This window comes from Siniperca chuatsi, linkage group LG10, assembly GCF_020085105.1.
Source record: "Siniperca chuatsi isolate FFG_IHB_CAS linkage group LG10, ASM2008510v1, whole genome shotgun sequence".
NCBI lineage: Eukaryota > Metazoa > Chordata > Actinopteri > Centrarchiformes > Sinipercidae > Siniperca > Siniperca chuatsi.
In genome coordinates this window covers 7,526,690-7,542,167 of record NC_058051.1, presented here as the reverse complement: position 1 = coordinate 7,542,167, position 15,478 = coordinate 7,526,690, and the positions used below count along the sequence as shown (strand labels likewise).

The 15,478-nt window shown below is 37.5% G+C and overlaps 1 protein-coding gene across 3 annotated transcripts in view; it reads right to left on the bottom strand.

Moving 5' to 3' along the window:
- Positions 1-844: 844 nt before the first annotated feature.
- The window catches only part of LOC122882838 (plexin-A1-like), a 325,344-nt gene continuing 310,710 nt past the window's right edge, over positions 845-15,478 (bottom strand). For all 3 annotated transcript variants that reach the window (XM_044210653.1, XM_044210652.1, XM_044210654.1), the window contains 4 exons: positions 14,340-14,509; positions 10,700-10,912; positions 9,923-10,073; positions 845-6,557 (listed from right to left, as the gene is read on the bottom strand). In XM_044210653.1, coding sequence (XP_044066588.1) covers positions 6,462-6,557; positions 9,923-10,073; positions 10,700-10,912; positions 14,340-14,509 — 630 coding nt within the window. In that variant the 3' untranslated portion in view covers positions 845-6,461. The remainder of the gene's footprint in view (positions 6,558-9,922; positions 10,074-10,699; positions 10,913-14,339; positions 14,510-15,478) is intronic.

Genomic DNA, 15,478 nt, shown 5'->3' with positions numbered 1-15,478 from the left:
TCTCGGGGCATCTGTCAAGTCTGTCACTTGCAAAATTTCACATACTCAAACATCACTATAGCCATACAGTCATGATTCGAGAAAAATAGCATAGTGGTTATAAAACATTCAGAGAAAAATTATTCAACCAACAACTATTTCAGCAGGTCATTCAACCAGTTACCAGCAAACAGAGACTCTTACTGTCAGAACACTAACACTAACACTAAGTGAAATAAGGTTAAACAATACAGTTTGCTTAATACAGTATAATAGCTACAATGTTATAAAGATTCATAATGCTGATGGTTGTAGAGACTTCTGTCTGTTGGTCAGCAGGTGGCAATGCTGTCACCTGGTAAACAAGAGGTTAACTCCCTGAATTAATAACTTGCTCATTTCATGTCCTATAAAAATAAAAGTTGGGTTACACATCAAGGAAACATGCTGATTAATGTTAGCTAGAATTACTGATTGGTTATAAAGCTAATTCACATTAATTCAGACTTGGTTTACAAAGCAAGGATAGTGTTATTTCACTCAGGAATGTACTTTCAACTTTTATGATAAGTGTCTGACAAAACTTTTCTCAGACCACATCAGGGGGTGAGTGAGAAGTGTGAAGAGTGTGTTGGTTTGCATGTGTGATGTGTGTGTGTGTGTTTGTGAGAGAGAGAGACAGATAAGTGAGGAGAATATGTTTTAGTACAATAATATTTAAGTCTCATATGTGCAGCTTTTGAACTTTCAAGTTCTCTTGTGCTGATGTGCACTTGAGATAAATCTAAAACCTGTTATAACTTTCAAATTCACAACTTTGAGGGTATATAGTTATGGGGAAGAGCAATGAAAACATCAGAGAAGCCAGGTTTAGCAAAAAACATGTTTAATCTCTCCTTGATGCGTGTCTATTTCCACGTAATAAATCTGCAAAATAGGAAAGAGCAGGATATTTACACGGGCGTGAAACAGCCAAAACATGTCACAGCAGCTTCAAGTCTGAAACTCTTAAAAAGGTATCAGAATTCACAAAGTATTAAAACTCTAAGGTATTTTTTTCTTTCTGCCTCTCTCCTCTTTAATCTGTATGTGCAGGTATTTTACGTCCTATGCTTCTTCTCTGAAATGTACTTTAATCAAAGTGAACACGGCAGGTGAGGAAGCTGGAGAGAACTGGAGGAATGAGAAACTTCTGAGTGTTACTGGGGGGTTGAATCAAAAATGGCAGATGAGGGGAAGTATTAAGGTTGTGTGGTGGTGTGTCTATATGGGTCTGAGGAGGTATCATGTTGGAGGGTGCAATCCATACTGAAAAATGTACATTTCACATACACTTCAGAAGAGATTTAGAGATGACTTTCAGAATATACAAAAAAATGTTTTGGGTTCCTGAAAATATTTTTTGAGAACTAGGAATTTGATGCCACTCTAATGTCTGTATGTTAAATATGAAACTAGAGCCAGAATAAGGTTAGTTCAGTTTAGCAGAAAGATTAGATGTAGGGAGAAACAGCTAACCTGTCAATGTTCAAAAGTAAAGCAAACGAGATATAACGTGTTAATAAACTAGCTTAGAGGGGCTTGTAGGTGGATTTTTTTTTAACCTTTGGACAGAGCTAGAGTCAGGACGTAGTTAGCTTAGCTCAGCTTAGCATAAATACTGAAAGCAGGGGTGAAGCAAAGTGAAAAAATGTACATAACAACCCATTTGTTCCAGTAGTTCCAGCATGTTACTCTTAGCCAGCTTTAGAGCTGTTGATAGGTGTATTTTTTCACTATGGACAGATCCAGGCTTGCTCTTACCTTTCTGTGCTAAGTTAGGCTAAACACGTCCTGACTCCAGCTCTGTACTTAACACACAGACATGAGATTGGTATCAGTCTTCTCATCTCAGTCTTGGAAAGAAAGCAAATGAGCATATTTCACAAAATATTGCACTATTCTTATAAGCTCAAAATACATCTTAAATGATTGTTGTCAAAATGCATATTTAAAAATATTTCTTTGTCCATTTTTTGACACGTACCTTGAATCATAACCTCTAAGTATATGGAAAAATACATAATTTTCAGTATGGGAAAAAGGCTGACAAGGCACAGTGAAGAGTTCTGTGTCAGTCAATCGTCAAGAGAATCTCTCCTTCTACCGCCTTCCTTCTACCTTCTGTCACTCCACTCTCCTCCTCCCTCCTTCATCACTTTTTCTACGTGTAAGTCGAACACCACAGATGCAACAGGATGGAAAATGAAGCAGTACCATGGCCTGCAAAGCACTTCCTCTGCCTTGCCCAAGTCTTTTCATCTTTTACCCCAATAAGTGGTGAAGCAGAAAGAAGCAAAACTAAGAAACAAAAGCACCAGAGACCAAGTGGGCCTTATCCCGCCATCTTGCTGAACTTTTTTTGCTTTGTTACTCCCTACGAAGTGATCCTAGGGGTTACTTACTAAGCCTCATTACTCTTTCCAAAGTACTAAAATCATCTTTACAAATCTTCATCAAAAGAACAACTGAGCATGTGAATACCAGTCAAACATCAATGCAGTGGTCCACATCCTCAGACTCTTTCAGTCATTCATTCAAATTGAACAGAATTTGTTAATGAGTTTCTGTACATGGAAGTAGCATCGCCTCAATTTCACCATTCATCAAGCATAAAGACAAACACTAAATACCTTCAATGAGGGAGTATTTAAATGACTAGAACTGAGTGCTAAAATCATTTTGTGGAAGAATTGAAAAGCTACTCTCTTGTCACAAAGTTGTTCTCCTGATGTGGATGAATAAAGCTTTGGTCAGCTGCCCTGTATGTTGTTTTACCTTGTGTAGATGAGTGGTTCAAGTATTGACACATACAGTACATTTTATTGTCTCCAGACACATCTTTATGCTATCAGATAAAAACACGGCATCTTAGCATGAACTACAGGCTAATATCTAAAGATTTGAATGTACTCTTTTTAAAAGGTTTCATAAAACATCCTAAATCTATCAAGGTTAATGAACTTTTGTTGGCCTGAAGAGTTTTTACTTGACAGCAGCAATATGTGTCTGGTTTGATGGCATAACGGTTGGTACAGGTCTGGTAATTGTATTAAAAAAATAGTTAACACCCGGACAAAATAAGGATATGGGAAAAAAGAAAGAGATGGCTGAAAAATTTGCCATACACTCTTTTTCCATAAAGTGACATGCCCACTTTTGGAGGTCTTCAACGCTTGGGCAATGACAGACAGATGTTGATGTCCCAATATAAGGAATATAAATTGTTTAAATTATGAGGATATAGCTGGGAAATGTCACATCAGCTAACAGCTAACATGTGGCTAGTACATAACAGTGCTTCATAGTTACATTGTAATATGAAATGATAATTCAGGTTATTTCAATCTTATTCTTATCAAAACGTATTCTTATCAAAACCATTTTTTTTAATCATGTGACTTAGATTGGAGGGATTGCTGCTCCAAAATATGATCCAAAGGGCTAAGGTGTAAATTTACCACAAACTTAAGTGACAAAAACACCAGTTGCACTAAATGTAAATGTCACACTTTCATTTCATACTGTAAAAACAGCTGTGACTGAACAATTATCTATTATTATTATTATTATTATTATTATCATCATTATTATGATATGTCACTTTTTAAGTGTTGCTCACACACTTAGTTTGCTCACTGCTGGCCTTCTGTGTTCATGTCATTGGAACAACCAAAGAATGTGATTTTGTCACTAGAGAAATTAATATGTATTATAATTGAAAGCATTGTCTTAAACATAGGTCCAAAATCCTCCAAAGGTGTGAAACTAGGTTGAGATCTGGTGACTGTAAAGGCTGTAGCATTTTATCCACGTCATTTTCATACTCACCAAACCATTCAGTGAGCCCTGGTGCATGGAAGCATCTGCATTTGATATGTTTCTCCACTCCTTTATTCAGGTTTTTCCTTTAATTTGTCTCTTGTCTCTATATGTATGTTTTTCCAGTTGGCTTTTTAAACTTACAATAAATTCTTGAGCAGGTTTCAGGTTCTCTGATGTGCCATCAGAACCTGAAATTTCTTTGTCCCGATTAGCTCATAATTAGTATTTACTCCAGTAAAGGCACGTTTAAGGCCATGGATAATGACAAAAGGGGATCACTGAGAAAAACCCAACAAAATAACACTGAGGTTGGAAATAATCGGCATATTTCAGTTTCCTCTTCTCAAACTGCAGATCAAACTGTCTTAATAGGCTATAGGGCCTTAGACAACCAAAAAGATAACTCAGCTATGGTAATTTTTAATTTGAAAGAAACCTACCAGGCCTTTCACAACAGTCCTGGCCTGGAAGGTTCATAATGCACCTGCAAAGCTCTATGCTGTCTGAACTGGACTGAAACAGAGGACTCTTGTGTCAGCTGATTAGAGGCCACTATGTCACAGGGAAAAAAAATCTGAGGGAAGCACTGTTGAAGAGGAAAACAAAAGAAATTTCTGATCTGGTTGTTGATGTGTCTGGTCTGGTGCTCCACATTTCATAACAAGCTTTTACTGGATGGATGACCACATATTGTATATATTACCCTGGTTTGTTTAACACCTTTTAATCTTTTTTTCTGTATTTTCTAGCCTTTGTTATTAGCCGTGTACCCTTTTTACACTCATATGAGAAAGGAATGTCTTGTTTATGAATGCATTTTTTGAAGCACTGCAAGTTAAAACAAGAACGGCCTTCAACTGGTACACTTTCAGAAATCAAGCTACATTTCATAATCTTTTCATAAGCTTTACCGTCTTTACTGCAGAATAGAAAACAAGCTAAAAATTAGACAATACTGTTTCACTTTTGGTGTTTCACACACCAAAACTGGCCTTCATTTTGGATGGCACACCATATATTTTTTTTCAGACAAGAAGGGAAGTCTAGAAATCAAGAAGTTGTAGAGTATGGTGTGCCAGGATTTAACTGCCTAGTGCCTCTATGGTTGTCTGCTACCACAGCATGAGGCTAGCTTTCACAGAAATTACTTTTGTCTCATCTAAATCAGCTGACCAGGTCTTGATGTATTTGGTTTCTCTAAAACAAACACAAAAGCACTGTAGGTCGGTTGGCTCACAGGTGACTTCCAGACATCATTTGTCTTTTCACCACCTTGAGAGCCAAATATGTAGCACACAACGGCCCCAAGACCTCATGAAATATAGAAAGTGTCTGTAATATATATATATATATATTTTTTTTCCCATTTACATATTTTAAAACTCTCACTTTCAGTCACTAAGCATTACAACATTTTCATCATAGCACGTTTCATCTAACAAAAAAAAGCCTCTTTGCACTAAACAACATTCAAAGTAAAACATGGCACGGGACAACTTTTTCCTTGTGTTTTCATAATTTTTCATCTTGGAAATATCAAATCCTCTTCTCAAACGTATATTTTGTACATTAAAATGGAAAACAACTTTTCATTTGTTTTAAAAACAGGTTATATAGGTTATATATATATATATATATATATATCCTCTTCTCTCTTTTGATTTAGATTTGTTGTGCAAATTCAGCAGTAACACAAGTGGCACAGCACTGGGGAGAGGTGGGTGAAAAAAAACAAAATCAAATGCAATAACAAATCAAATGCAGAGTTATGCAACTGAAAATGTCCTTCGCTAGACTACAGTGGAGTTCTTATTGATAGAGTTGGAGAGTCAGTACTGGAGGAAGAGTTTCCCTGCAAAGTCCTTCCTCCTGGTTGCCCTGCAGTGGCAGCAGCCTATGTGTTGCCATGCCTCCACCCTGCTGAAGTGTCTTTGAGCAACTCATTGAATCCCTGCCAGCTTTATCGCTGCTGATCTGTAGCTGTCCCTGACCTCTGACCTTCCTTGGAGGACGGCAACAGAAAAGAGAAATTCCTTACAGGGATCAAGTATCACTATTAATATATCCTGGATATTTATTGGCTCACAGTCTGAACCGTAGCCTTGGCTGTGAAAAGCTAGCTGTCAGCTTGTACCTTTCCTGTAGCATTTCAACTCTATATCCAGCTAGATGAGTTTTTGGTCACCACTGTGCATGTACTGGTCCTGATAATGGCCAAAGTACCCAACTGCTACGCCCGTAGGACTGTAGATGTGATGAGGGCCTTGCAATTAAACATCCTCCTGAGCTAAGGTCCATATCGGCTGAGGCTGAGGATGCGCTTTCGATGCGATTTGGTTGTTTGGGGCTGGGTTGATGGCTCAGAAGAAAAAAAAAGCCCACCTGGGCGGGGATTTTGTTCCAAACTCTGTTGTCTCTCCAAAGTGCTGCTGCTGCTGGATGCTTGTGTCCTTGCAGTCTTTTCCTTAAAGACTTTATTTTGTTGTTGTTGTTTGTGAGGGTGATAACGACAGACTTCAAATGTTGAGGGTCAAAATGTCACTGGTGTCAAAGGTTGTCAGGGAAGGCGTGTTGGTTGGTCAGTTCTCCCCTAGCTGAGGTGTGTGATTGGCCGGTCCTCAGCTAGCCAAAGCCATAGTGTCGATGACCTGCTCCATCTTGCCGCGTAGCCGCTGTCTTCGCGACTGTTCGTCCTTCTGTAACGCCGACAGGATCTGGACACAAATATGGAGGAAGATTACACTATATCACCACGGCTTAATCAGTTATTTCAATCTAATCCTATATACATGAGGCAGAGTACATTGGGTGCTTCTATTCCAATCCTTAACCCTAAATGTGTTGGTGCTCAGCTACACGAGCTCTTCAGCAGAAAGAGCACTCTGGCGCTAATTTCAGTTTCCTTGTTAGTGATTACATTTTAAACTGATGCTGACGACATGGACAGGGTTGGCGGGGCAGGTGTGAGGGCCAGTGGGATGTCTATCATGCCATGTTAATAGCCACTGGGAGTGTGTACAGGAATGTGTGTGTTAATGTCTTATTAAGTGTTACATGAACAAGGGAGGGAGGAGCTGGTACAACATATGCAAAAAATACATGTGCATTTGTCTTTGTGGTGCATTGTTCTGGTTAATGTGTTAGTATGTGTATGTGAGCATGTAAGCACGTCCTTATACATTTATGCCTGTGTGTGTCTGTGTTTATGTGTGTGTATGTGCGTGTAAGGTCAGGGCATGTGTTAGAGGCGATGGGGAACGTGCAGCTGCCTACATCTGGATAATAGGCTGTAATGAAGGGGAGCAGTTGGTTTGAATAGAGCCAGCTGCAACCAGCCAGCGTAACTACTGTAATACTGTTGCAATGGGGGGATGGAGAGGAGGAAGGAGGGGAAGGGAAGAGACTGAGGTGACTTATCTTTCACTACATAAAAGCATGATAACGTTGGGGAAAGCAGAGATTGACAAGGACATATGATTGTCCTTGTCAATGTATGTCAATGTTATATCTTGTTTGTTTAATCCTTACAAAAAAGTGTAAAAACAACATACTTATCATATGTACATACATACTGTATGTACTTATCTGCCGACCTATTTCTTGGCCAGCGCAGTGACTTCCATGAGTCTAGTCATCACTGTGAGGTTGCCAGGCAACCAGCTGAAACTCCAGGAAGTCACTGCTCCTGGCCAAGAAAATTAAAACACAAATTGTTGTTTTTACACTTTGGTTTTAACAGGACAGATATGAAAGTGGTATTGATCAACTCATCTAACTCTTAGCAAGAAAGCAAATAAATACATTTCCCAAAATTTCGAACAGAGTCTTTCTGTGGATTAAGCTGGCTAACTGCCCGCATTCAAATAGCAAGTTTTGAATGTGTATTACACAGGTAATTTCCTTTATAGTTTTATACACAAATTTTTGGAATGCTCATATTTACTTTTCGTAGTCTCTGCTGGTTGCCTGGCAACCTCACAGTGACAACAAGACTCTGCTGGCTGTAGCTTCATATTTAGCGTACAGAAAGGCGAGTGGTATTGATCTTCTTATCTACAGTGGCTCGCAAAAGTATTCATACCCCTGGAACTTTTTCACATATTGTCACGTCACAACCACAAATTTAAATAGCATTTTATGTGAATGAAACACAAAATGGCACACAAGTGTGAAGTGGAAGGAAATATTTAACAAGATATCCAAATTTATAAAAAATAAAAAACTTAAAAGTGCAGCGTGCAAAAGTATTCAGCCCCCTTTTTCTTGAATGCAACCAATTGCTTTTAGAAGTTGCCTGATGATTTTGGAAAGATTGAATGTTGACCTAATGACTAAAAAGAGTCCACCTGCGTGTAATCATGTCTCAGTATAAATGCAGCTGTGCTGTGAAGGCCACAGAAGTTTGTAAGAGAGTGTTGGGGAGCAAACCACAAAATGAAGTCAAAGGAGCACACCAAACAGGTCAGAGAAAAAGTTGTGGTGAAGTTTAAAGCAGGGCTTGGATATAAAAAGATTTCCCAAGCGTTGAACATCTCAAGGAGCACTGTTCAATCCATCAGCTGGAAATGGAAAGAGTATGGCACAACTGCAAACCTACCCAGACATGGCCGTCCACCAAAACTTATAGAACGAACAAGAAGAGCACTCATCAGAGATTTAGTCAGGAGGCCCATGGTGACTCTGGAAGAGCTGCAGAGATCCACAGCTCAGGTTGGGGAATCTTTTCACAGGACAACTATTAGTCGTACACTACACAATTCTGGTCTTTGTGGAAGAGTGGCAAGAAGAAAGCCATTGTTGAAAACCATCCATAAGAAGTCTCGTTTACAGTTCGCTAGAAGTCATTTGGAGGACAACAGCATACATGTGGCAGAAGGTGCTCTGGTCTGATGAGACCAAAATCGAACTTTTTGGCCTAAAAGCAAAACGCTACGTGTGGAGGAAAACTAACACTGCACATCACTCTGAACACACCATTCCCACAGTCAAACACGATGGTGGCAGCATAATGCTGTGGGGGTGCTTTTTTTCAGCTGGAACAGGGAAACTGGTCAGAGTTGATGGGAAGATGGATGGAGCTAAATACAGGGCAATCTTGGAAGAAAACCTGTTGGAGTCTGCAAAAGACTTGAGACTGGGGCGAAGGTTCACCTTCCAGCAGGACAATGATCCTAAACATAAAGCCAAAGCAACAATGGAATGGTTTAAAGCAAAATATATTCATGTGTTAGAATGGCCCAGTCAAAGTCCGGACCTAAATCCAATTGAGAATCTTTGACAAGATCTGAAAACTGCAGTTCACAAACGGTCTCCATCAAATCTGAAAGGGCTTGAACTGTTTTGCCAGGAAGAATGGGCAAAAATTTCAGTCTGTAGGTGTGCAAAGCTGGTGGAGACATACCCCAAAACACTTGAAGCTGTAATTGTAGCAAAAGGCTGTTCCACAAAGTATTGACTTAGGGGCGCTGAATACTTTTGCACACTGCACTTTTCAGTTTTATAAATCTGGAAATGATGTATAATTTTCTTTCTACTTCACAATTATGTACTATTTTGTGTTACTTATTCACATAAAATGCAAATTAAAAAATATTAAAATTTGTGGTTGTGACGTGACAATATGTGGAAAAAGTTCCAGGGGTATGAATACTTTTGCAAGCCACTGTAACTCTCAGCAAGAAAGCAAATAGGCATATTTTCCAAATGTCAATCTATTCCTTTAACAGATGAAACACGCACACATACACACACTCCTGGTTTGTACAAAAATGTTAAGTTTTAATCAATCAGCAGCAGCAGCTGTAGGATACTGTACATGCAGGTCTTTGGGAAAAATCACATCAATTTAATGAAGCTCCATTAGCTTCATAATGTGTTAATCATGTCTTAATGTGTATCCTTATGGTGATAATACTTTCCACGCCCCATCATGGACTGGTTATTAGTGTAATTGAATTAAAATTACCTCATGGTATTAGTCAAAACAAGTAAAGAATGACACAGCACACCCTGCTACCAAGTAATTATAACACTCTTTTCCAGTCTATTTGATTCTATTCAATATCCAGTGGGAGCTCACCTCGTCTTTGTATTTGGTGATGTAGGAGTAGATCTCATGCAGCGCAGACATACTGTTGAACTGGCTGAGGTGTAGGCGGGACTGCTCTGCTAGGTAGGCACTCATGTCCTGATCACTGATGGCTGGCATACGGGAGATGTCAGAGTAATATCTAGAGGAGAGGTCAGGCAGAGTTTTCATATTGCACCATTTGTATTTCATCCAAAACTTGACTTATTGACTGGACTTACTGGTTGTTAAATATTCTGAATGCAAATAGTGGCAGCTGGTGACCAGTCTTCTCACTTGGGGATTGTGGTTTAGTTATGACGGTCAATCATATTAGGCTATAGCATCATCTAATATAATTCATATGGATTTTTATTTGTAATCTAGGATGTGGCGAAAATATTGTCCTCAAGTCCATCAGCAGCGAGTGTCTTTTTTTTGTTAAGTTTTGCAATCTGGGTATCAGAAAAATATCCTGATTTATTTAATCCAACTATGTACTATGTACTTTAAATGCTAGTACCAGATAAAGTTCAACCTGTTATATTCTTGTAATCTTACAGTTGTTTTTAGTCTAGTATTTTAGAAGTGTAATGAACTTTGATCTCACCACTCCACCTAATTTTTCTTTGAAGCCAAGTTTGCAGTTTAGTCAACCTTTCCAGCTTCCAACAACTCATATAGAACTTTTTCACTAAGCATTTAAAACTGTGGATATACAGGTTTTTTTTAAATTGTTTAATATAGTTGATTTGAATGTCAGTTTGTCTGAGTTCAACTTTAACTTACCTCTCTACCCAGTTCTTGTAGTTGGGGATGTCTTTAGCGTAGAGAAGCTTATTTGAAGGTGAATCTTTTCCTAGTTTGTGTTCTGATGTTGAACAGGAGTCCATGAAAGTCTGGGCCACCACAGACAGGCAGGCATCTGTGATACTGTTCTTATGGATGTCAAATACAAACTGGGGGTTCTTGATGACGTTCACCCAGAACCGCAGAGGAAGACTGGAGAGGGAATACAGAATACAGAATAGAAACATGTAACCACATATAATTAAATGTAACCTGGCAATGTTCTGTATTACCATGCACCTTGTGACAGCCGTCAAACCATCATTCAAAGTAGATTGAGTGCTTTGCTTCGGTTGCTTAATTTACTATTGTTCATATTACACTACTTCATTTTCAGTTCTGATTAGTGCATTGTGTGTATTAAACCTTGTTTTTTTCTAATGGTTTATAGTGTCTTTGTTTGAATCTTGCTCAGTAGGTGCCGTGGCCTTCAGGCAATGTAGCAGATGACTGGTAGAAAAAGGAATTGGTCAGAACTTTATAAAAAATTCACCTAAATGCTGTGCAAATACAGCAAATTAAATTTAAGCAACTGTTAATGAAATAAATGCAAATAAATTTATGGAAAAAATATTGCAAGGCCAGTCTGAAGATGTTATTAAATCATACAATAAATTATAACCAACTGACACAGCAACTATGTATTTTGCAGACCTTGACTTTGGTATGCATTGTTCACAAAGATATTTACTTTCCAGACAGGGTATATAACATTATGGTAAATGGACTGTACTTATATAGTACCTTTCTAGTCTTTCTGACTACTCAAAGCGCTTCAACTACATATCACATTCACCCCATTCACACACATTCATACAGTGATGGCTGGGGGAAGCTGGGATCGAACCACCGACCTTCCAATTGGTGGACAACTCTACCAGTAAGCCACTAAGCTTAGCCACAGCCTAATAGCTATCATTAGCTATACGTCCTGTTACATAACACACTCATTTACAAGGACATTTAAATACACAAGTAATTCTGTTGCCCATCTGTAATAACCTAGACCTCAGGAACACAGTGATTTTGGGGTAGTAACCACAGTTGGAACTGCAGGTCACATGATGTCACCTGGCTCAGAAAAACTTTTTGCCAAATACACCCATTACAAAACACGTGTAAAACTATAAAAAAAACACATTCAAAATGTACTCTCAAACAATCAATTGTTTGTTTGGTCAATAAAATCAGAAAATAGAGAAAAATCATAATTTCCTAATGCCCAAGGTGATTTTTATTGTATTTATTTTCTTAATTTATTTGACACGGACGATACATATAGACATTGTTACATGTTACATAAAACCGATATTTTTTATATTTTTTATACGTTTTTCAGATTGAATACTACGGAAATGTGGGGGGGTATTTTTTGTTTTTGCGGAAGGGTGGTTAGACTACATTTTTAGGGAGATTAATAAAGTATACTTTTTCAGAATTTTACATTGGTGCCATTTTAGTGGCTTCTGATCCATGACATTATGGGTTTCATTGCTGATTATATGGCCTGGCCCCAGACGGTAACACAATGAGAAAGATGTGACAGAATTATGGCATGCGCGTATAGTTGGGCTGCCTTTATGGGTAAGCAAGATCTTATAAGTCGAAAACAGTTAAGGTTAGTCTTGATGGTCTTGGACATTTTCCTAAAATGTGCATCAAGTTTTAATTGGGAATCAAAGAAAACACCCAGATATTTGAACTCATTTACTTTCTCTATTTACTTGTGATCAATAATTATTGTAAAGCTATCACATATTTTTCATCTCATTGAAAAGCACACTGAAACAGTGTTTGCACAGTTCAGAGTTAGGAAGTTATTTTGGAGCCACTGTGAGACACTGACCATTTGCCTATTCAGTAACTCTGCAGCCTGTTGTGGAGTCTTTGTTGACACATAAATAATTGCATCATCAGCATACATTTGACACCCAACCTTTTTGTAGCTGTCTGGTAGCTCATTTATGTGTAAGCAAAAGAGCAATGGTACCAGGAACCTTGTGGTATGCCCATTTTGCAATTTCAAAGGGGTGATGTCATACCATTAATTTTGACACATTGCACTTGGGATTCCAGATATGATTTAAACCAGGTGAGAGCTTGTTGGGAAAAGTAAAGTTTTTTAAGTTTATTTATAAGTATCTCATGATTCACAGTATCAAAGGCCCTTTTCAAGTCTAAAAATACTGCTCCCACTACTTAACCTTCATCTAGTGATATCTTAATAATTTCCATAAGATAACATGTAGTCATTTCTGTTGAATATCTTGGTTGAAACCTAAATTATTTTGGATGGAGAAGCTGGTTCCTTTCAAGAAAATTAATCAACTGCACTGCAACTATCTTTTTAATAACTTTCAAGATTGCAGGAGATTGGTCTATACTTACAAGCTTGGTCAGGCTCTCCAGACTTAAAAATTATAATTATAATTGCTTGTTTAGATATTTGAAGAAATTCACCAGTATTGATGGATACATTTATTTATTTATTATATGTGTTATAGGCCTAAACTAAAAACATTCATGTTTTCTTCCAGATGAGTTTTAATTTATCCATGCACTCTAAACACCAGGTACATATATTATGTGTTAGCAAGTTATGTAACATTACTGTCATGTCTTTCTTTTGGCTAGAAATGTATTTTAATCAGTGCTTCACCTGGAAGAAAACATGAATGCTTTTATTCCTATTTAGAACATGGGGTAGTGGTGCACTCCAAAAGGAATATTACAACAAACACTTACAAAAATTATCCTGACAAAAAAAGAGTTTTCACCTGCCAAAACTTTTTTTCTCCACTATTTTCACAGATTAAAAAAAATTAACTTAGAAAAATTTTCCTGACAAAACTTATTTTTCACCTGGCAAAACATTTTTCCCCACCTGTTTCACAGATGAAAACATTTAAGGAACTTTTAAGATTATCCTGGCAAAACCTTTTTTTCCCCCACCAGTTCTTAAGTCATAAACACAGGACAGAAAACAAGGTTATACTTTATTTGGAAAGTCCACCTACAGATTATAGTTTATAGAGTATAGTTTACAGACTACAGTTTATAGAGTATTTGTAACATTTCAACAGCTTATTAGTTGAGATTCAATAATTCAACAGTTTCACAAATAAAACCGTTAAATCTGTTAAACATCTACAGACAAAGTGAAACAGTTGAAATGTTATAAATATCTGTAGGTGGACTATCCAAATAAAGTGTTACTGAAAACAATTTAGATCAGACTTAAATTAATCACCAGATTTTTTTTTTCTCACTTGCCTCTCAGGGCTTCCGTACTTACAGAGTATCACTATACTTTTTTATAAAATCAGTGTCTAACTCAAATGTGTTTTTAGCCTTTGAATTATTTAATTGATTAGTTTTGTTGAATTTTACCATGATCAGACTTTGCGATAGAAAAGGAATTTGTTGTGTCATTTACATCTATGTGCTGGAGGCCAAATTTTCATTGGACTGAATGGGGTGCCATCTTAGAACACTGTTTCCAATTCCTATAATACTGTACATCCATGGCAATCAAATTTTCAGTAGCTACAAGTGAAAAGAGAGTAAATCTCTCACTTACCAGTTGCTCTTCCAGGTATGTCGTACGTCGAAGTCTGTGATGGAGTGTTTGTCGGCCTGCTCGTCCAGGAAGTCAAACATGTACTTGATGGCCAGTGGTAGCGCACTGCCTCTGTGGGCCGTGCTGAAGATGGTCTCAAACAGGTCATCCACAAATTTCTGTAATGTACCCTGAATGGAAAGATGAGGATAGAGAGAAACTGTAATTTTAATCCTAGTTTGTTTTTATGCTGTTGTTTTTAACAGTTTCAATATGAAATTGAATTTAATGTTGTTTTTAGCTATGATTTTATTTTATATATATTTATTTGGTATGTTTGGTAATCAGCATTAGTTGGTTAGGATGGGAGCACTTTAATTTCCATGATTTTTATGGATCAATAAATGTAACCTTGAGTACAATTTGACAAGGTGTATAAACAGCATGAAATGATGATGATACATTGCACTGTATGAAACACCATAAATTCTTGTAACTGTTTTTCATGCACACATTAGTGGTTTAAAATGGTTGAGTGGTCCTAGACGTTACGGTTTTCAATTATTATATAGAAGTTTGAGCTCGAATCTCATGTCTGATTTTGCAGATAGTTTGTCTCTGATTTTGTCTGACTTTTTAATACAACTGATATTGCCTTATTATGACAACTCATTTGACCTTTGTTTTTAGAAGTTCTTTATTTTATTTTTATTACTTTGGTCATTCATGTGTTGAGCATTTTTGTACTGCTAGCCATGATCAATCCACCCAACCCCACCCTAAAAAACACCATCCAAAATCATATATACTTTAGTTTCAAAACTATCTTTTAATTAGAAGAGAAGACGAGCATCTTATGAAATCTCAGAGAAGGTAGAGAATGACAATAAACGTAGTTTCACTGTGTTCTGTGACAGAATTTAGAGTACCATTTCCACCCACTTGTATCCACAGCACCTGAATGGGCCATAAGTGTGTACATGTTTAGAATGAATGGCCCCACTGGGAATCACAGTGATAACTCTGGCTCTGTGACTGCCTCACTCTACCCACTGAGCTCTGCGGAATCACAAACAGGAACCTTAGATTTGGATGGTGCTTTCATCCAATGTCAATGCTTCAACATAATTACATCAAATATAGCTAAATTAATTTCCCTA